Raw genomic sequence first — 23,057 nt, 5'->3', positions numbered from 1 at the left:
TACAACTCTGCAAAAGATTCTCTTTTAAACTCATTAAATACTATTCAAAACTATTGCTGAGCACTTGCACTAGGTGATTTAAAAACGGGCCCCATTTATTGTCTCTTAGTCGAATGTGATGAAAATCCACTGGATATTAGGAGAAAAGAACTCAGCTTAACTTATGCTATAAAACTACTAAGTACCCCTTCTAACTCTACATATACGAATATTTTCTCAAATCACTATGATCAGACTTATTCCAATACTTCCAAATACATATGTCCCAAACCCTTTTCTCAACGAATTAAAGAATACCTAAATGATACACTTCCATCTATTCCACAAATAATACCTGCATCTCCCTTAATTGACCCACTCTGGACAGTATTATATCCCAAAACTAATCTAACATTTAGCGAAGACCCCAAAGAACTAACAAATCCCCATTAAAATGGCAAGGATTTATGGGACAGTCCAATATTAACCATAACTCCATCACTAATCACTATCCCGTCAACGAATCATTCAATATCAACACAAACCGAGTACTTACTCCGCAATAAACTTTCAGAGGAGTCGAAATTTCTTATCGGTCGGTTATTATACAATTACGCGTAATTGCGCTCTTGATAGGCACGCGTATTGTCCTTTACGTTACTTTTACCGGCGGCTACAGTTTCGGAATGCCGTAGCCGAAGAACACGACCGCCGCGATCGATCGTCGTCGCATGGACGAATTGTGTAACATCTCGGCGTGCAATTACATATATAACGTAAAATCGAATTATGTCACGAAGCGGGAACGATAACGTATAAATAGAAACTTCAAGTCAGCGTGTTCGTGTGTCAGGATAGGAATGCTTTTTTTCCGATAGACGTCGATCGTAGTTGTCGATGAACCTCTAGCTAACCCACTTTTTCGGCCTTTTTATATCTCTGTTTTTCGGAAAAATTATACGAAGATCGGGGACGGTGTCCATTTATATTAGGTTCTTGCACATGATATGTTTGTTTTTCCGGCGTTGAAATTTGCCGGACCCGTAGCATTCATTAAATTTTGTCCAGTTTTCTATTGTTTTGAACCATTTTGAAGAAGAAGAAATACGCTATCTATCAAGATGTGTAACAGAAATGTTAAAACCTCATTGTCAGCCGTCATGAATCATTAGAACATTCGTGTGATTTTCGTTATATGAGTTGAAATTTGGTACATGTGTCGCAGAAGTTGCTGAAAGTATAAATTTTCACAGTTCAGCGTTGATTCGTGAAATTCAAGGCTGGGTATTCGGTCGATTCGTTACGCACAGCCTATCCATGAAAATATACACACTGTCGTCGACCCAGACGTCTTCCAAGACGAAGTGTTAAGGCTTAAAAATGCTTACAAAAAATAAAACAGGAGAGACAACAAGAAAAATATCATTTAAATAGCGTTGACGAAACGACGTGTGGTTAAAGTTTCATTTGTGAATACGACATTTTCTTTGCATCAACTTACTATAGTAGAACGTCCTATATCCGAATTAATTGCGGGACATAAGACAACACTTTTGATTGTAGTACAATATTTGTAGTACAATATTACATAGATACAAATTTTGTAGTACAATATTACATAGATTGTATACTGAAAAATGTTCAAACTGTAGAGTCCTCGTTAACGTGGATAATTCCGAGATGTTTTTTCCGGCATGGAATGTACATTGCTGATGATCTATTTATTACAGGTACCGTTGGCGGGAAATGCTATTCCGTGAGTTTTTTCTTTCTGGATCACAAGAATTCCGCGCCCTTAACGCGTCGTACGTGTTACGTGATTCAGGCAACACGCTTAACCGAGGAAAACTCGGCACGTGTCGTTACGGGGAAATTTTACATGCAACCTCGACACATGTTTGTCTTCGATCTCACGTATCGAATGTCAGTTGTTTACACGGGTCTGCAAGAGAATTTCCTTTACGTTTAACCGGCTTAACAAAAGCAATATCTTTCTTATGTTTTAAAATACGAAATCCACTCTGGCAATCAATTTTGTCTGTCATATTAAACTTTTGCCAGATAAAAGTTGAAAGTGAAATAGAGAACCGATCTTGGAGCAATAATGCTATGTATCGAAAAGTCAAGTATTTACACATTAAGCAATTAATACAATGATGATTATATTAATCTATTATAGTTACGCAATGACAGAATTGTATAAAAAGTACAAATGATTTTGACAAATAATGGAAATTTTTACCCTGCTGAAAATTTTGGAATTTCAAGTAAACCTCGCTGTAAAATGTTACACGCACGTTGTTTTTCCAAACATTAACAAAATTATTTCTGTTAATTTATTAATAGTTGTAACTTGTAAAGAATTATTTTAACAAACATAGACGTAAATTCTTACGACTTGAAACTATCAGAAAATGAAAAAAAAAATAAAATTTGTGGACACTCTATCTACATAGGAATAATCCTTAATCCTTTCCAGACTCTGGGTCTTATACCTATCAGTAAACATTTTTCTACGACTGACTCGAAATATTCGCATTTAAATTGATTTATACGTGTATCCTCCGGGCCTAAAGTGATTTCTACTCCTGTGTTATCTATCGGGTATTCAGAAACTCGTACGGATCGTAAGTTTTTTCATAGAAATGCAAAATATAGACGCATCGGTAACCTTAGGAAACTGTCATATCACAAACGTTAATTCATCCAATGGAAGTTTCATGGATGCGCGTTAACACCTTAATTGCATTTGCGAACGTGAATTTCCAGCGAGCAATATTATTCACGGAAACGGCTTAACCAGACTCACTGCTCGGGAGGGAGGTGTTTAGTCATTCGCAGCGAGAAAACTTCAATTACGCGCGCATACTAATTACTAATTACCAAGCGGAGAAGACGTCTACGTATTCTTCAGTGGGAGCGTGTATTTAGCCGGGTTCGTAATATATGTTTCGATTGTATGAAAAACACACGCCGCGTACACCGGTCAGACGGTTTATTCCGTCGTGTGGGATCGATTGATACCGTCTGAGCCAAAGTTTCCACAGAATTAATTATTCCCTCGGGTTGGCAAATAACGCGTCAACGATTTGCTGCTGGAAATAAAGCGGGGTGAAGAAACACGCATACTGAAACAGTGATGCTCGATATGGTCACAGTTATTATTTTTTCTTGTTAGTGTTCGTGCGAACGATGTTGATTTCCTTCGGATTTCGATCACTTCTGACGTCATTGTTATGCCAAAATCGATAAATATGAAAGTAACGTCGCATCAGAAACACTTGGTCCTCTTGACGGAATATAAAAGTAAAAACTGACTTAATGCTTTATGAGAATTATTCGGTGTAACTATTATAAAATCATTCGGAAATTATGCGAATGAGGCTGTAGCAAATAGAAATACATTTTTTTATCGATTTCTCTTCTATAGTAAAACCTTACTTTCTGTTAATTCGTTACAACAAGGAAGAATACACGTTTCTCTAAGATAGAAACTCATAAATATGCATTTTCAAAAAACTTTGAAATCAGACGAAAGTCAGAAAAGTCGCTTTTGCGAAAGTTTTCAGAAAAGACACTTCATTTACTATAACACAAATAGATAGGTACATCACCCAATGGGAACGCAAGCAACAGTTAAACAGACAATATTCACCGGCCACACAGCTCACAGATTTTGTTATTTTGCATGAAACAGTTGTTTCATTAAAATCATGTAAAAATCATATTCACCTTCATTTCCAACCAACGTTATGGTATGAATGACGTATCGTACGCACAGGGTTATCCAAGCATTCTAGTAACTGAGCTATATTAACACATTTATGGAGAAACGTCCATCAGAACATTAGCAATATTGTGGGGTCGGGACCTCCATACCCAACAAGAGGAGGAATAACATCAATGGAAAACAGGAGGTCTTGGCTTTCGGCACCGGGGGTCATCTGTTCGAATCATCCCGCTTGTACCATCATTTTGTTCAACGTCCCTATAATATTATTCTACAAGAAGGAACTATTCGTTTCATTTTATTTAAATAAATCGTTTTCCATGAACCTTGTACACGGTCCATTTACGTACATCGGAATGCCTTGGTTGTTGCGTTATATACTTTATTTATCAAAGAATACTCAAGAAATTGCAATCCCAAAATCTTTCGTTTAACAACTCGTTTAATTGTCTCTCGAAAACAATATATATGAGTTCGGTACCTATAAGGTGTATATCCCTTTGATCGTTTGATTATAATCGTGTGGAATAATTATGTATAGTAAAAAAAATGTAGACTGGTTGTATAAGGAATGTCGAAATGATGATACATACAAATAAGTAGGAAATGATCTCTTACGCAATAAAAATTTAAAAAAAACTCAAAACAAAATTGTTTCGTTTTAGGCTGAGTTTTTGAGATATTCCAATTTTAAAATTGATCTTGTACGTATGAATTTGTTCTTATAATAAATAGATATGGCAAGTAATGAATAGGTACGTTACCTAAGTTCTACTCAATTCCACGCGTACCTAAGAAATCCTCAAAATTAATTTTCTGGAGATCGAAGTCTCGTATGACAAAATTTTATTTTGTACTTTTGACTGATTTTTCCACGAAAAAGCATTCCCTTTCCACTGGTACCACTATTTTGATCGTCACCAGCATGCCAATTTTGAAGAATTATCTAGTATTTTTCATTCAACGATTGAACTGAATAATTTCCCTATTCGAAGATTCATTTCTATAACTTTCAGAAGTGTAACTGTGATCACTAATGATCAATACCTGTGCGCTATCCATCACTATAAACAACGTTCACTATCTGTTCACTATAAAGAATATACGTAATATGTATATCTTTGGGTCTTAATGGAATTCGTTGACTGCAGTAGAATTCGATTGATTTGATGAAATTTTAGATATATTGTTTTGACTTCATACCTTAGTAGCAATTATTGTTGGCATTTTGTTGGACCTTCGTTGCAGTATTGGTTGGGCAACAGTTAGAATTGTCACCCTTTTTTGCAAGTGGGCCAACGATCATACCCAACGTTGGGCGAATGATCATACCCAACGCTGGGCCTACGTCACTATAATACAAAGGGCCAACTGTAGGTTTTTTTTTGTACGGCCAATTGTTGAGTATCTACAATAAACCAACTATAGGGAGACGGTTGGCTATACTTCACTTTCATAAAAACCTTTAAAAATATTTGAATGATTATAACACTGGAAATAATATTTATAATGATTACTTCTTATAATAATTATTTATAGTATATTAAACAGGTAACTAAGTGTTTTACCAGCAAAGTTACCGTTACAATTTATTCATGTATCTAATTATTACAAATAATTATTATAAGTTATTTCCAATCTCCTATCCCCTGAGTCTATTTTCACAAAATAACTTTGTTAGGATTATTTCTTTCACATGTTAGTAGTTGACTTGAAATGAAATCCAATTTATATGTGCATTATAAAAGTATTTTATTTCCAGGTAGTTTACATATAACAACAGATTTCATAAATAGTTACTTTACCTAATGAATTATTCACTTTGCATAAGGCAACTTGCCTTAAAAATATTTATGGGGGCTAATAAATAATAATAATAATAGTGTTTGGGCAGAGTTTTGTAACGTTTTGTACACGTTTTGTATTAAACACCTTTATTTGTACGATGATTAACCTTTTTTCACTCTTAGTAGAAGAGACAGGAAAAACGGTAAGAATACAGAGTACGCTAGTCGCGACCACGGGTCGCCAGCGACAATCAAATGGCGCTGCTATTTGAAAATACAAATTTAATCTCCAATAAATTACAGTTGTATTTACTACAGAACATTAAAAACTGTATATATACACATATGTATTTACAAATTACCTAAAGTAAAAAGTTACTAGCTGGAATCGGCGACTCGGACGTTTCTCTCCGAAAAGTATCCCAAGATGGAGGAGGCAGATGGGAGAGAACCCATGGGGAGCCGCAGCAACCACGTAGGAGGGTGTAAGGCTGGACAGTGTTGTATAAAGCTCGAGTCTTTGAAGCTACAAAGCTTAGCCTTAAAGACTCAGTCTTTAAGGCTAAAATCATATGAAGCTCGCGGCTCGAGGCTCGAGCTTCATGGCTCGAGTCGTCGAGGCTCGAAACTCGAGCTTTAAGGCTCGGGCCTCGAAGCTCGAGGCTAACACGTTCACTGCCGAGCGTGTTTCTGCTGGTTTTGTCTTCAGCGCCAAAGAGTGATTGCCCATTAGAATCATATAATAATATATTACACAATATGATTATATGTATTGTGCAAACTTATCATGCGTAGTACATTAATATTGCTGCCGGTCATCTATGACTCCCACGGCGTAAGAGTATGTTTTCAGTCGATAATACTATTTTTTGAACATTACAGACAAATTGTTAGTAATGTTTCATTTCGTCTACTATTCAATGGTTATTTTGTTTCATTTTTCATTTCCCTTTCTTGGTATCAATCTCTCATGTGTTTGCAGTCATGGCTGTATTTTTTAAAAACTGTATGAAGTATGATATTATAGATTTAGTGTTAATGCCATTATTTAACACTTAAGGGTTTTAGAGGGTTGAACCTTATAGCTTCAGATTTAATGTGCAATAACACAGTGAAGATTGGAAAAAATTAAGTTTTTTATATATACTGTCAAAGTATAATTTTTCGAAAATATTCTACTAAAATATTAAGTCGAATATCACATGAATAACGAAAAAAATGTCCTAACTTTGTCTCTCAGATCAATGAACCGTGAACAAATTGAGAAACTATTTTGTTCGACGCGTAACATCCTATGACTCGTATATCTTGCTCAAGTATACATAGGTATTTTGTAATAAAAGAAAATTTAACGTATTGTCCAAAATATATATTTGATGACCCTATTAGTAATAGTTTAATGAGGTTTGGGTGTTGCAGAACTAATTTACAAAAACCACGCTTTTCTGGATGTTTTTGGATTATTCCCCCTTGAAGCTTTAAAAGCTTGAGATTCGTGTAATATTAGAGTTAAAAACTGAAAACTTTTAGGTTAAGTTTTAAGGCTTCGAAAACGCAAGATCTGTACATTACTTCACTACATACAATTTATACGACTCGAGCCTTCAAGCTTAAAGGCTCGAGCGTTAAAGACTCGAGCTTTCACGACTCAAGCTTCGAACCTCGAGGGTTCGAGCCTTTAGGGTTTGAACCGCGATTCGAGCTGTTAAAACTCAAGACTCGAGGCTCATTTTAACAACACTAGGCTGGACTCCTCACAAGGCGGAAGGAATCCCCATGGCCAGAGGATCCTTCCACGGCGCGTCATTACTGAGCCGTAGGAGCGCGGATCCACAGGACTCTAGGAGGGTACGCGGGGAGAAAAATTATCATAGTGGGGGGCCCGCTATGTCTAGCGTCGCGTAACGAGACCCGAATCTTCACTTGAGCGGCAACCGTATTGTTTATCGTATCGTGTGTGCGGAATAGCGAGTGAGAAGGTCAAGCGAAGTTACTAGCGAGAGATAGTGATGGGCACCATCGACTAAATTAAACTATCGACTAATGATTATTTAGTCGCAACGTACTATCGACTATTTAGTCGATAGTTTTTAGTTGACTGAAATTTTCCTTTATAGGTTATGTATAGATTATGTCATCAACTTTTCAGCATCATTGGTGTATTTACCTTTTGGAAATGTATTAATTCATAGATAGAATTTCAAAAATATAAGTGGTAAACAAGTTTTTCTAAACAATTACTAACATTCGATTTTTTGTAAGCTATTTAATATTGGCACTTAAGAAATTAACTGCTCTAAATTTTTTATGAAAATCAATTAGGTTATAAGCAATAATTTGCACAGTTCTTGGTAATGCATAAAAAAATATATGGAAAAATTACAATTCGTTTGCATCGCGAAGAAAATAACCAAGATCCAGTCAATAACGATCGATAGTTCGAGCGTGTCCCTTGAAGCGACTAAATTTAATCGACTAAAGTAGTCGCTTCAAGCGACTAATATTAGTCGCCTGAAAGTAATCGCTTCAACCGACTAATATTAGTCGACTGAAAGTAGTCGTTGGTTACTATCGACTTAGTCGATAGTTTTTAGTCGATGGTGCCCATCACTAGCGAGAGATAGAGAGCAATAGAGCAGCGAAGGCGAAGCGGAGGGTAGCGAACCCCTGGAAAATCGAGGCGAGAGAGGAAGGATTATCGGACCTCCGTAGGTAAGCCTCCTCATTTTGTTTCCAACGGGCAAACCTTAGTCTCGTATTCGCCAGGACAATGCCGCGATAGTCGAGTCATCGTTAGATATCGCTAACAGGCCCGCGGATTGAACACGTGATTGTCGGGAGAATTAAATTATCGAAAAACCCCTCGCAGATTTCCTCCAGGACGCGATAGAATAACGCGGAAAGCCCTCAAGTCAATGTAACATCTTTTATAGTCGGCGCTAGCGAAATTCCGTACGACCACCGTGTATTGTAACGGCTGAATTAATATCTCGAGTGGTAGCGGACCACTGAATTGCCGAAATTGTCGATTCTACCGAATACGCGGATCGCGACGACAGTCGACCGTCGAACCACTGTTTGTTAAAGCTTACCACCTTTTGTAACGCGGTCTCGGCAGAGGCCGGTGCGAGAATTATATTAAACTTTGTTATTTTGTTCAGTTAAACGGTCTCGTAGTACTATTCTATTATTTTTCCTTCTTTGTTTGTGTCGTTTGACCGGAATCTCCTGTCGCGGGGACCGTCTCTCTTTTTCGATATTTGCAGACTCTAGCCGCGAATTTAGAGTTATCCAGCGGCGTTTTCGTTTCTTCCTGGCCGGCTGATGGGCTTCGGCCTAATCAGAAATGAGGAGAGGCCAACGAATGTGATACATGCAACAATAAATTTCAGTCGTTCGCGAGATATCGATGGCGGACTAAACAGTTTTGAGTAGGATTCGATACTTGAGGCCCCTCCCGAGTTTCATTCACACTAGACTATCAAAGGGTTAAACTTGAGGTATTTCGCGAGAATACGATACACAAGAAAACTGTGATCACAGAAAATTATTTTGAGATGCTCTTGTTTCTTTAGGTGAATTGGAATTGGCAAGTCAGTTTCGTCTAATTATATCACTACCATAATCTAGTGACGTTCCGAAAGCGTCGAGTCGTAGACACATGTGAGCCCCGAAGGCTGTAACTCAATATTTATGTCGCTGGCAGAGCAATGGTTTGATGGACTGAATCTAGCGCACGAACAGTAAACCCGTTGCCGGCTACAACTTTCATGAGAAACAACATTGCTGGAGTTATCAATAATGCGTGGTGGCTCGTGCCTTTTCCGTCGATTCTATTTATGGCATAAAATCTATAACGGGGCAGAGGACGTGGTGTTGTCGGGTTATTGACTGAAACGAGCTCGTAGCGAAACATTACGTAAAGTCAGACACGGCCGTGGGCGAGCTGTATGCTACCACCGATCGTTTCCACCTCGAGAAATTCCGCAAGTCGATCGCTAATCGATTGGCACGTGCTCGTCGTCATCTGTAATGCCTTACACGACTGAACACTGATTTACTTTTATAGAACATTGTGACCCTCATTAGAGTATAATTGGTCCATCGTTGTTCGAAATACACTATCCGCCAAAAGTGTATGACCGGATGAATCGAATTAGTGTAGATATGTCAGCGTCAGCGTCTTTTTTATGGAGTTCAAGGCGTATGGCCAGGTACCATTTCACCTTTGGAGGTTTTGTGACAGGGACTTAAGGTGCATGGGATCTTACAAGAGGATGCGCGAGATTACACGCGTTGACATACAATATTATACGCTGATAGCGTATAACCACGTTGAGTCACCCGGCTGGTTCGGCTGGACAGTTGCAACGTTTGACAAGCGGTAGCACGACTTGTATGTAGTACGACGCGATCGTATGATACGGTATTAGGCCAAACTATAAATCTGTCGCTTCTACCCTCTAGTCTGTTCAACTCTCTGTGCATCTTGTTGTACGATAAGTCATATCCTATATGGGAGCTTTAACTTTCACTCATCTATTTCTGTTGAGCGTTAGATTGTAAAAAGCAATTTAGGCTTAGGAAACCGGAGGCGCGTTTATGACCAGTGCACCCTAGCAAAACAATACAGCGATCGAGGCACGCGGGCCTATTGTTGTAACTCGTCATTACCTTTACTAGCGGTCAATGGTCATAACCTGGGATTTTTGAGACAGCTGACGAACACGTGTTTCTCACCTGTAAATACACCAATTACATCGGTTTCGCCAGTTAATGTCCAGGAATCCCAGGACACCCTTAGAAAAGGAGAAAAAATGACAATCCGTCTTTTTCTACCTTCGCACCAAATTTCGCCACACCCACACCAACAGACACGACCAATCACACTCGAACACACCCTCTCCAATACACACTGCATTCAATATATAAAGACAGAACTTAGACAGACGAGAGTATTGACACAACAGCCAACACGGTCACAGCACAGTATAATAACTCGATATACTTTACATCTTGTAAAATAAAGAACTCAGTAGTACAGCACATATATTCAATATTTCGTTATCTCTTCGATCCTCCGCTCCGAGTATTAGTTTACTCTCTGAGCGCGACACATCCGACCGATCGTCACTTTGGGTCGCAACAATTTCGCATAAACAACCCCCTGCGTCATAGATAGCCGAAGACCCAAACGTGGCCTCACGCACCATGCGTCGCCAGGTCTGTTTATTCTTATGCACCCTCTCTCATATAACACTGCTCGCATTCTATTGGGTTGGCAAGAAAGTAATTTCGGTTTTATAGTGTGAAATAAAACTCATTTTTTTTATACAAAGAATAAACTTTAATCAATTATATATTTTCCATTTTGTTCAATGACCTTTTGCCATCTTTCTTGCAGCTTCATGATTCCGCGCTCATAGAATTTCTGGTCCTTATCAGCTAAAAACTGAACCAAGTGCGACTTAAGGTCATCATCATTTGTAAAAGTTTTACCATTCAAAGAGTTTTGCAAACTTCGAAATAAATGGTAATCAGATGGTGCCATATCAGGGCTGTATGGGGGATGCGACATCACTTCCCAACCAAGCTCCAATAATTTCCCACGAGTTACTAAAGATGTGTGAGGCCTTGCATTATCATGGTGGAACACAATTCCTTTGCGATTTGCCAATTCTGGCCGTTTTTCTTTTATTGCTTCATCCAGTTTCAATAGTTGTTGACAGTAAACATCTGAATCGATCGTCTGGTTTCTTGGAAGTAACTCAAAATACACAACACCTTTGTAGTCCCACCAAATTGACAACATGACCTTTTTTTGATGCAATTCAGCTTTAGATGTGGATTGTGCTGGTTCATCACGCTTGGACCATGATCGTTTTCGAATAATGTTACTGTACATGACCCATTTTTCATCACCAGTGATGATACGTTTCAAAAAAGGATCGGCTTCATTGCGCTTGAGATGCATATCGCAAATATTGATTCGTTGTGTTAAGTGAATCTCTTTCAATATATGCGGAACCCAAATATCGAGCTTCTTAGCGAGTCCAAGACATTTTAAGTGATTTTCAATTGTTGTATGCGATACATTTAACCTCTCTGCAATCTCTCGAACAGTTATGTGACGATCCTCTTCAATTATGGCTTTGATTTGGTCATCATCAACTTCAGTAGGTCGACCAGAACGTTGGTCATCTTTGAGTGAAAAATCTCCAGAAGGGAATTTTTTAAACCAATTCTGACACGTGCGATCTGTTATGCAATCAACACCATAAACTTCACATATCTCTTTGTGGGCCTCAGCAGCTTTCTTTCCTTTACGAAAATAAAAGAGTAAAATATGCCGAAAATGTTCGTTTTTGCACTCCATGTTAAAATTGACCCTGAACTAACAGCTACAAACAAAAATTTGCACAACTTGCTTCTTAAGTAACCTAAATGTGGCTGATATCAAATGTCAAAAGGAAAAAACCATAACGCAGACAGGAGTCCTTCAAAACGCTTACAACGCTATCTATGTGTCACAACCGAAAATACTTTCTTGCCAACCCAATAGAAACCCTATCATAAATTCTCCAACGGTCAATGAACAACAGGCCATCCGCCTTCGACTCCACTTATATAAACCACGATGACGGTAACCGACTGTGTTCGACCGCGCATGTCTAACATATTGGTTTATCTTCATAGTATACATGTTATCTACTGGTACTAACCCTTTCAGCGCTAAGATGTCCGATGACGGGCATGTATTATAGGCTTACTTATTACGATGAAGCGTGTGCGTTGGGCTAGATTAGTTTTCACGTTTGGGTCCTGTAATTTCTAGTTTCAATAAAATATTTCAAAGTACATGGTGTAGAATTTTTCGAACCGCGTACACGGGTTCATATCGTTGAAAAGGGTAAATTGAAGTTAAATCTCTCAGAATGCATTTAGAAGCATACTTATTAGTACAACACGTACGGGATATGTATACATATGTATATTCAAAGCTCGAGGTCACGAGAGACTTCCGCTCACGGTAAATTCTTGTCTTGAGAGCAATTTAATATTTACGCGAGATAAAGTGTATCGTTAGATAATAGTTTCAGGATAACAAAAGTCTATTTATAATGCGAAGGTAGTGATGCATTTATAAGAAAAGTTGATCTTGACCGGACAAGTATGATGGAAGGCTGAGTGGGAAAGTTGAAGGTACGTTGACGCGAGGGTCGATGGATATGGAAGACTCGGATGATTCATAATTCGGTTTTATTATGAATTCTTAGGACAGTAAATTCGATGCACGGATGCACATTTTGATTTTTTACGTTTAATCTGTCTTTTGCTCTCTAAGCACGTAGGTACATGCAATGCACGCATTAACTTAAACGAATAGTTTGAGATTCTGGTGAACGGTTTGCCAGAGCAACCATATGTATATGTGGTGCAGTAAATGTGGACATACCAGTATAGAAATAAAATTTTGTCATGCGAATAACAAATTAAAAAATTACATAGATTTAAGAAAAAATAATATAAGACTCAATAATCTGTGGCTGTGAAGTTTTGCTCTATCTCGAGAGGGTACAAAGGGATATCCAACAAAACGAAAAAAAGCAAATACCTACTTTTAAGAATTAATTTCGCCCTATCGGTATGAATTTCCGATGTAAAAAATTATTTCTTGCTTAATTTAACATGCTCTGTAATCTCATAAAGCTTCTTTAAACTCAAAATTTTCGGGCGGTAACCTTTCTCTGTCAGTACCGGATATTTCTAGTAATTCCTTAATACAAGTAGAAGAGAAAGCGTGATATTCGTCACGTATTCTTCATACGAATTTGAACAGACAGTCACGTCATAGATCTCGAAAGTACCGATTGCAAAACAGAAAAATTCATGAAAACCCAACTTCTAAAACGTGTAACTATAGCATTCCTATAAAAAGAACGTAATAGGTAAACACCATTTACGAAATGGAACCTTTTTAAGAAAAGGTTGTCAATAGTTCCGTAAATCCTGAAACTTTGATATCGTAGGGAATAGTAATAAACCGATAGATTTTTCTTTTTTTTTCCCTTTTTTAGTACGTAGTGAAGCATTGATCTTTCTGAAACCACGTAAGGATATCTGTTTACTTCAATATGTGTAATGCTTTAGTAGCGGTTTTGCTAAATTTAACACTAGAACTACCGATGATAAATGCATATTTGCTTCGATCGATGGATAAACGTGACAAACTTCTGAAAATTTATAGAAATTGATTAATTTCTTGACTTTCATATCGTAATAAAAGGTGCAAAAGATCTGAGAAAATGTATTGTCATAACATTTTAATCGTCGTTGTAAGAGTGTATTGACAAGTCATTTTCACTTGCTTGGTAGTTCTAGTGTTAAGGATACAGATTGATAAATTAAGCGGCACATTTTTCTTTAAAAATCTAAACTGTTGTTTTCGAACAACTGTAAGGTGAACTTTTGGCCAGGCTAACGCTTGGTTGGTACTCGAACGTATGTGAAAGCGACGAAAGTTATTCGAACACGACATCGTTTCTGTTGTTACCGCCATTGTTCACGGAAGTGTCACGAGAAATTTCTTTTTATCGGAATACCGCGTGTCATGGTGCAGTCACGGCAACAACTCACGATCCTTACGTGACTACCGACGGTGGAATTCTCAGGATTATTTGGAAACCTTTCTGTTATTTAACTTAATCCTGCTCGCTCACAATGACACACCACTCGGTAATATTCGGGGAAAAGCATTAAGTTTTTTTTAATTGGTCGCTTAGGACAACACATACGTTTCCAAAAGAATTATCTTGAAATATTATGTTTTAGGGTTGACTTTTATGAACAGATAAAATCTCAGGTATTCGTCCGATTTATTAATGAATTCTGGCTTTTATACGAGGCATGTATAATACATACACTGTTCACTTTTACTTTCTGGCAGAAGGCTTCTGCTTAGGTGATTTTAAAATTTCAGGTGTTTCGTTGACAATGTTGACTATGTATTGTAATTCTTTAAAGGTTTATATTGTCGCTAATGGTTTTATATTATCACGAAACGGAATGAGCCTTTTATATTCCAACACATTTCGTGATTTATAAATTTTGGTGAACTATGCTGCATCTAGTGTATCTATCAGTACAGTAGCCCAATTTTTAAAGAACGATGATAATGAAGTTAATAGTCGCTTATATTTTCAGGAAACTGATTCTAGAGATGCATATGGGTTTTCTAAAAAGTTATATTGACTTAAGGACATTTTCATCTAGACATCATTACTAAATATAATATTATGTTCAATAGAGTATAATACAATAATATTCGATTTTATATTACCCGACTATAAACTTTACACATACAGAGTGTCCCGTAAAGTGAAGTACTATTGCGCAAGATGTGATTCTTCATGAAACAATCATTTCAACTTCAGTTTCGATTTATTTTTTCATGGAAAATCGCTTCCTACTCGATAGTATCTAGTACACTTTGAAGGACACCCTGAATTATTTTACAATTTTACATAAAACCTCCTTTCCAAGGTAAATTTATCAAACTTCGCAAAAAATATATTTTCAAAATGCACGTGTTATTTTGCTTCTAGCTTGGATGGTAGATCCTGCAAGGACGAGATGTGCAGGATGGGAATAGGCACCGGATACTGCGAAGGAAATCTAAACTTTGCCACGGTCTCGGAAGATGACGAAGTTTATACCAAGAAGAAGGTTTCTAGGGTGAGTACTTGATTTATACATATTATACAGAGTGTTCGGATAGGCATTGTAAACTTTTATACGTTAAAAAACGTAGTATACGACAACAAAGATGTATTTTAGAAATTAGTATGATACGATACAGCATATCCTACACTTGACAATGCTAGCTGGTAAAGTTCACCAAGCTATAACTGGTACTCCTTCCGTAGCCTCCTGTTATATTTGTGGAGCCAAACCATCCGAAATGAATGATTTGACCTTAGTTATTAATAAATTAATACGGTTTATCCACCCTTCGTGCCTGGATTCGGTACATCACGTAAATTTCCCTGTCAAAGTTAACGGATGTCGTATTTCTAAAGAAGTACTTTTACCGTCACGGCAGTTCAATTACAATTAGGATGCTAGTAATACGGCGTTAACCTTGAATCACTATTTGTCCTGCATGATTTCAACACAACATTGTATAAGTGATAAAACAAAAGACCAGAATTACGGTGATTCGCAAAGTGTTTATACAATAAGTGTTGTATATCAACACTAATACTATTTAAATCTTCTTCGTATTAGTATTAGTCATCCGTGTACTTTCTGTTGGCAATTTAGCAAATAAATCCTCGACAGAAAACATCTCAAATTCTTCCCTCTATGATCTCATCCTTTCCTTATTATTTATCCTCGAACTTTGCTCTCAACACCTCATCTCTTGCTGACCTTTAGACTGAAGAAAACCTTCACCCTATATTACCGAACCTACATCTTACACACATTGCTCTAAAAATTTAGCATTATTCTCCGAACAGTCTCCACATAACCGCCCAGAACCGATGTAAGAAATGTATATTACACGCGTAAACGTATTTCGCTCAAGTTTCCGTGCTTGTTTTGAGTTTTTAAAACCCTTTGACTGCGGACAACGCCTATAGACGCCCAATGTAAAATGCTCATTTGGTACATACATGCATACATACATACCCAGATAGCACATGATCCTTTGAAGACGCCCATTTTACGGCTATTTTTGGTCTAAGGCGCCATTAAGCCGTCATTAAGCCGTCTGTGTGCTATCTGGGTATGTACATACATATACCTATACCTATGTTCATACCAAATGAGCATTTTATACATATATGTATATACAGTAGAATCTAACTTTAATGCCACTGAACACATTGCCACATGAGTTACTTCCCCTTCATACGTACTTTCGCGCACACACATTCGCTCTCCCACCACGTTGCGTACGCCGGCGCACCAGCACGATTCAGTTTTTGCGCAGTCTGTGTGTCTGTGCGCGCGCGCGCGCGTGTGTTTGCGTGTTTGCAAATTACTTTTTTTTTTAATTAAATCTAACTGCAAAATAGTGAGAAAAAAAAATAATTTGGGTGAGTTATTTTTATTAGTAAGGAACCACGCAATGTTAAGTAGTGTGCTGTGTATCGTGGCGGCTGTTGCTACCACTGCGTTGCGTGATTGACATTTTTCGTTCCTGAGTGGTCCGCAATCATAAGGTTAAATAAAACAACCGGTCAACGGAATACAAGAAATGTATCCTGCCCAGGAATATACATATAGTGTCTGTATAAAGAAAGCCGGATTTCTCGGAGCCACGATTCCGAAGCGCCCACGACTTACGTCCTGACGCAATAGTCTAGTTAGTAGCTAGCGTCATGTTCCACGAAGACCAGCTATCATAGACATATATCGAGTTTCTCGGTAAGAGCGCTCGCGAGCGACCGGAAGGCCGCGTCAAAATCTGTACGCGGGGAGCAGCCCGGTATTTAGGCCAGCGTAGAGAAAGGTTTTCCGTGTTGTCGAATCAGTTAGTGACGCAATTACTAGTTGCGGCGGCGATGACGGTCACGTTTCTCGAAAAACGAGGGATTGTGACACCGTGCGTCCGGCCGAAATGGGAACCGCACGCTCGCCGCGTACATTCTATTAATTCCGTGTCTATTTTGGGACCGGTTTTCGCTAACTTTTAACAAGTTCATTTCGTCTTGTAGTTTTTATTCGTGCGTCGTGACTCGTCTCTTGACATTTCATTCAAACGGTTCGTGTTACACTTGTTGTATTTATGGGCCGCTGGCTGCCAGCCGCGTGTGCCCGCATCGTCGCGGTGCATCTGCTTCGAGGAGCGCACCTGTTACAGTCGTTTACAAATAATTCAGACTGCTACAAATCTGACACCACTTGGCGCTGGTGGACGCGGACCAGGTGTAACGCATTTTTTACACGAATCTCGATCCTGCCCTCATGTAAAAACGGGAGAATCTGTGTTAATTTTGTTCATGTTTTAGCAAAACATGAAAGCCAGACTTTTATGTAACTTGGTAGGTACTGGCTTACAAAAAGAGGGCCCCAACTTCAGGTCACCGATTTTCATGAAAGTTTTTAGACATATAGTGGTCGTTTTCCTCTTTACCAATCCCCCCCCCAACATATAAGAACAGATGCTCGAAAGTTTTTGAGTTATTTTCTTTTGGAAGTTTCCACGTAACTTGAATACAAGTTATGTTGCCAGATAATTCACAGGTATTATAGGGTTGGGACAACGTATACAGTTTCCATCTTACCAGCCAGAGTTCAAATACGTTCCAAATACGTTCAAAAATCTTTGCAAAGGACAAATTTAACGTAGGTATACCTAATCCAAACTCTAGACGTCACGATAGAAACCATGAGTATTATCTCGATGCTACAATACCTGTGAATAATTAAATATAACTTGCACTTAAGTCAGGTGGGAAACTTCAAAAGCAAATACATATAGAATTAAAAAAATTTCGAATATTTCCGCTTACATATGGGGGATGATTTTGTAACGTGGAAGTAGCCTGCTACATGTCCTAAATGATTCGTCAAAATCGTATATTAGGGCCCTTTTCTTGTTAGACAGTTTCTTTAATTAGCTATCTAAATTTGTATAGTAAATATTTCGATATGTAATGACGTCTATAACCAATGACGCACACAGTGTTCAAAGGTGACATGTAGCTTTTTTAAAAATGAGTTGAAACCATCGATTCAAGATGCACTGTAATTACATATTTACATTAAAAAAGAGTGAAATAAAATAAAGTGGGTCCATGTGGAAACTAACACTTCAATTTTACCTGAGATTTTCGACGTATCCGGTTCCAAAAAATTTATTCCTCAATTTCTTTAATAGTTATAGATTTATTGGGTTTATAATATTTGAATGGGATTTCACTGGTAAATTTTATGAACTTTATACTGCTAAGAAATTGAATAAATGAAAATTGAATTTTTCAAACCCGAAGAAGGTTTAGACTTCTTAAAAATGGTATCCAAACTTTGACTTCGTTATCTTTAAATGATCATAAAATTATGAGGGTCTGAAAACCTTTCCGCCTTGCCACAAATGCTCCGAAGCGGAACCGAGTTCGTCGTACTCATCGAGACATTACTGTACCTTGAAACGTGTAGGGTACACAGTGTGTTTTTGCAATAAAGGAAGGAGCTATATTAATCATTATCATTTACAAAAGTAACATCAAATATACTTATTACTAAATCGGCCATTTCATGTACAACGACCGACGAATATTATCTTGCTTCAAATTTGTATCGTATATCGGTATACTGTATTATTATCTATTCTTAAAAATATGTATATTATCATCTTACGGAAGCAAGACCAAAAACATAGAAGAACACTTCAGACTTTTCACTTGTTCATAAATTCAAGGTGGCGTACACAATTGCTTGCGTGCCTGTGTTTGCGCACGTGCATCGTTTCAGCCGACAGAGACGCACGCACGAGTGACTTGGATGCACGTGTTTCTTTCCGCCGCGCCACGTCGATACGGGGCTCTCGTAACTACTTTTCTCGTTCGTTTATCGCGCCTACACGGACGGTCGATCAAACTGACGCATACCGATATCTCTATCAAGGGAATTTCGGAAAACCACAATTTTCGATTTTTTTTTTTTTTGGAATTTCATAGATTTATAGGGAGCCTCGATAAAAGTATTAGGAGGAATGTTTCTTTTTGGTTCATCAGGGTGAAAACACATCTTAAGGGTACATTCTGGTATAAACGCGTTAAAAAAGCCGGCTTTAGACCATAAGAAAGTTCGATTAGTAAATTAACGAAGAAGGGATCTACGAAATGCTTAGAATGTAATGAAGAAGCGGTTGATCATCTTTAATAACGACTTAAATTATTTAAATTTTTATTAAACAATTTTGTTACAAAACGGCGAAATATGTAAATTTCAAATTTCCATATTGGTTCAGAAACACTAAGGTTTATATGATGCGATAATTCACTATTGAGGAGAACGGACGGAACGATAACCCGAAAGCAAAATACACAGTAGTAATAACTGTACTAATTGCTTCAGTCATTGCCTCTACACCTGATAAAAAAGTTGAGACTTCTTCTGGGAAAAAATTGGGAAGCTGTAAATGCTCCGTGACCGTACCATAAACCGATGTTAGGGACAACCGGCAACCGCACCGCTCCGCCACACTGCAGAATGCGCAGCATGGTTTCACTGTCGTTCAATTTAGAGACACTTCCAAAATTGTATTTCAACCTAAACAAAGTGTCATATGATGGAAAAATGTTCACCAGAGGAATACATATGAGTGCTAGATAGAGTCCATCACGGTAAAATGATTTTTTTTCGCGAAAAACTGACCTCCGTGTACTCAGTACACGTACGCGCCTGCCGGCTGGTTATGGAAACTTTTCCTAACAACAAGTGTCCAAATACTTCTGGACGGTAGTATAGTAAATATTATACACATATATATATGTGACACAAGCAACAAAATCCAAATATGGATTGAATATCCAACACGCGCCATTAATTTATAATGTTTATAATGTGTTTGGTCCAATCTCTAGTTTCAACGTGTTCCTTTTCACTTGTTTGTTCGATCATGTGACACGAAACTCTGGAATATTATGTGGCTTTCATCGCTGGCCGTTTATGCTAATCTATAATTTATCTCAGAATGTCAAGATCACCAGGAAGATTCAATGACCTCTTACTTTAAACCGTGTCATATTTTCGGCTCTTGATCGAGCTCGAACGTACAAACATCCACGAACACTCCCGCAAGAGGACTAAACTGTATTATATAACTAAATATGTTTTGCGTGTGATTCATAAAGAAATATCTTATCCCAGAGATTTACTCGTTCGCAGTCCACGTTCGTAGATAAGACAGTTTTCTCGACTTTAATCAGTTAACCTTTTGGAAATTGGGTATCGAGATATTCCGGGTAATACGGCTTTCATATTACGGGTTCAGTATCTTAATTGAAATATATATTTTTGTTCGGTAGCGATTGCTTCTTTGTCGATCCGGGAATACCCTGTTACCAACTGGAGAAGATAAACACGTTAGTTGCGTAGCCCAGATTTTTCGAATACGTACATTGTAATTGGTTAAGTGTTAGTTACGTGTTTCAAAAGATTGCAAATGTGTTAATACGTTTTTGGTATTTCGCGTCAGAAAAACTTAACGAATTCATTATTGGGTGGTCATTGATATTTAATATGAAACAGATATTTTTAGAATTCTTGGTACTGTTCTCAAATACATATAATTATTTTTATAGAAAGAAGAACGGAATTAAATTAATAGATACTGGAGGATCGATGTAGTGTTAAAAATATGAAAATGTGTTCAGATGGTAGCAAGATAAATTTCATGATGCATCACGGAACATGTAGAAAATCTATGGAATACCTTTGTTACATTTTTTAAATACATTACATGACTATTTCCAAATTCCCGTGTTAATGTAGAGATAAACGAACAATGTTTAGGACCACCTAATGTATTATCTCCCTTCATGATAGAAATGATACTTTTAAACAGCGAGTCAATCTTTCACAATATTTTCTAAGTCTACTAAATGTAACTGTTTGCATTCAGTTTATGATAGTAACACATTACCGTATCAGGTGCACTATTTTATTAATAATTATTGCTATTTATAATGAGTTTTCAAAGGTATTACTGTTCGTACGGTCTGAAATTAGATTGACAGCAAAATTAAGAGTGTTCAATGGAATAGTTAAAATAATACTTTTCTTTTAACTTCCTAAGTTGTTCTAAATGATACTTCAATGGACGCGTAATAATTATGATGACTTCTTCTACTTAGATATGTATATTAAGAAGTATATCTAGAATTAGATAATAATGAACCTCCTGACATTTTAAAGTATTATCATTGGCATACGTATAATCTATAATCAGTTCTATAGATCTATATCCAGTTTCATTTATGGCGGCACTTACCTATGATTCGTTTCACACTGTTGAACGGTAGTATGTATTGATACAAGCCTGTGAAAATGAAATAATAGTGATGTGTTCGAGCATGTAGATAAAGTGTTTAATTGGACTGTCAGTAATTTAAGTGTCTCCGAATCTAGTAATGCCTTTCTCCCCGTTGTCAATCTCGACACGCGGTTAGTACGGTTAATATAACGTGACATAATTTATCACTTTGTGTTGTAGGCGAATGTGCAAAATGCTAAAACATAAATGAAATTAATAAATTCTAATCAATTTGACACTTTTTCGGAGTGCTACTAATTCTTTGACAAACCGAGTAATTTTTTTTACATTCAACCGTAGTATCTTATTCTCTTAAAAAAGTAAATTTCAAATACATTCGCTGCCCAGTTATTAATAGCATGTTTGTGTCGATAGTGGATCGAACAAGGTAGTGAAGAAGAAACGTGGCAAGTGTCATACCGATATCACTACTCCGAATATAAATAGAAATTGGAAGAAAAAAAAAACACGGATGAAGATTACATAATCTCATATCAAAATTAGGTTGCTGTTAAATTGCTGTATTAATAATAGAAAACAAAATTTTGCTTAAATGTACATACCAATACATATACGTATTCATAATAGCAATATTAAAGGTGAATATTTTTTTGTGCGAAAAAAAAATTATGGGACTGAAAGTGATCCAGCAATATTTGATTCGTCGGCAACTCTCTGGGCATTCGCTGACGATAGAACGCTTCGACTAATCGTTGTACATTCTCCCCGCTCCGTCCGTCGAGTCCATCGAGTTCATCGAGTCCATCGAGCGCATATAAGTATGTATTATTGCCCCGGGGCGGCGCCCCGAGACAGTTTCCCATTTACGAGCCAAAAAAAGATTACATTCCTAGGTATCGATGAGACAACGTTAATGCAACGATGAAACTTTTTTATTTTTGATTCATTATTAATGAAACTTTTATTACTATATTGGTGAGATTTTTCTGATTAAAATGATACCAAATACGACATACCTAATTTGGATCATATTTACTCATGTAGAAAGTATTAACAATTCATATTCTTTCATTATCGCTTCTGATAAATTATAAACACGACTTGTTAAATACGTTTAATAATAACAATGTAATTGTTTTCAACGTAACTATATATTTTTATTAATAGTAATTCAAGATATATTGAACGACATATTTGAAACTTCTGCTTGAATAATAATTTAATTGAATATTTCTGGCAAATATCGAGTCCGGTTAGCTTGCTTTCATAACGTATGATCGGCGAGAGAATATTCAAATAGTGATCCGAAAAACAATTGTTCAAACAGAACTTCCAAATGTGTTGTTCAATTCGTCTTGAGCTGCTTAATAACGTGGCTATAATAAAAATATGCAGTTTCATTAAAAAAAACTACATTGTTATTAAAAGCTCAGTAAATAACAATTAAAAAAGAAATTCAAATATCCAATTAAGTTTGTTCTATAAAATAAAATAACTTTTGTATGAAATATGTTTTCATATTTTCAATGGTCAGGGAAATAATAGGGTGTAC

At 37.1% G+C, this 23,057-nt stretch overlaps 1 protein-coding gene across 2 annotated transcripts in view; it reads left to right on the top strand.

Moving 5' to 3' along the window:
* Nucleotides 1-23,057, top strand: part of LOC107185633 (hairy/enhancer-of-split related with YRPW motif protein 1-like) — an 85,798-nt gene that overhangs the window by 33,719 nt on the left and 29,022 nt on the right. For both annotated transcript variants that reach the window (XM_015573367.1, XM_015573366.1), the window contains exon 2: nucleotides 15,102-15,231. In XM_015573367.1, coding sequence (XP_015428853.1) covers nucleotides 15,102-15,231 — 130 coding nt within the window. The remainder of the gene's footprint in view (nucleotides 1-15,101; nucleotides 15,232-23,057) is intronic.

This window comes from Dufourea novaeangliae, unplaced genomic scaffold, assembly GCF_001272555.1.
Source record: "Dufourea novaeangliae isolate 0120121106 unplaced genomic scaffold, ASM127255v1 scaffold63, whole genome shotgun sequence".
Classification (NCBI taxonomy): Eukaryota; Metazoa; Arthropoda; class Insecta; order Hymenoptera; family Halictidae; genus Dufourea; species Dufourea novaeangliae.
Note: the sequence above shows the minus strand (reverse complement) of the source record. Positions and strands in the feature narration are given on the sequence as shown.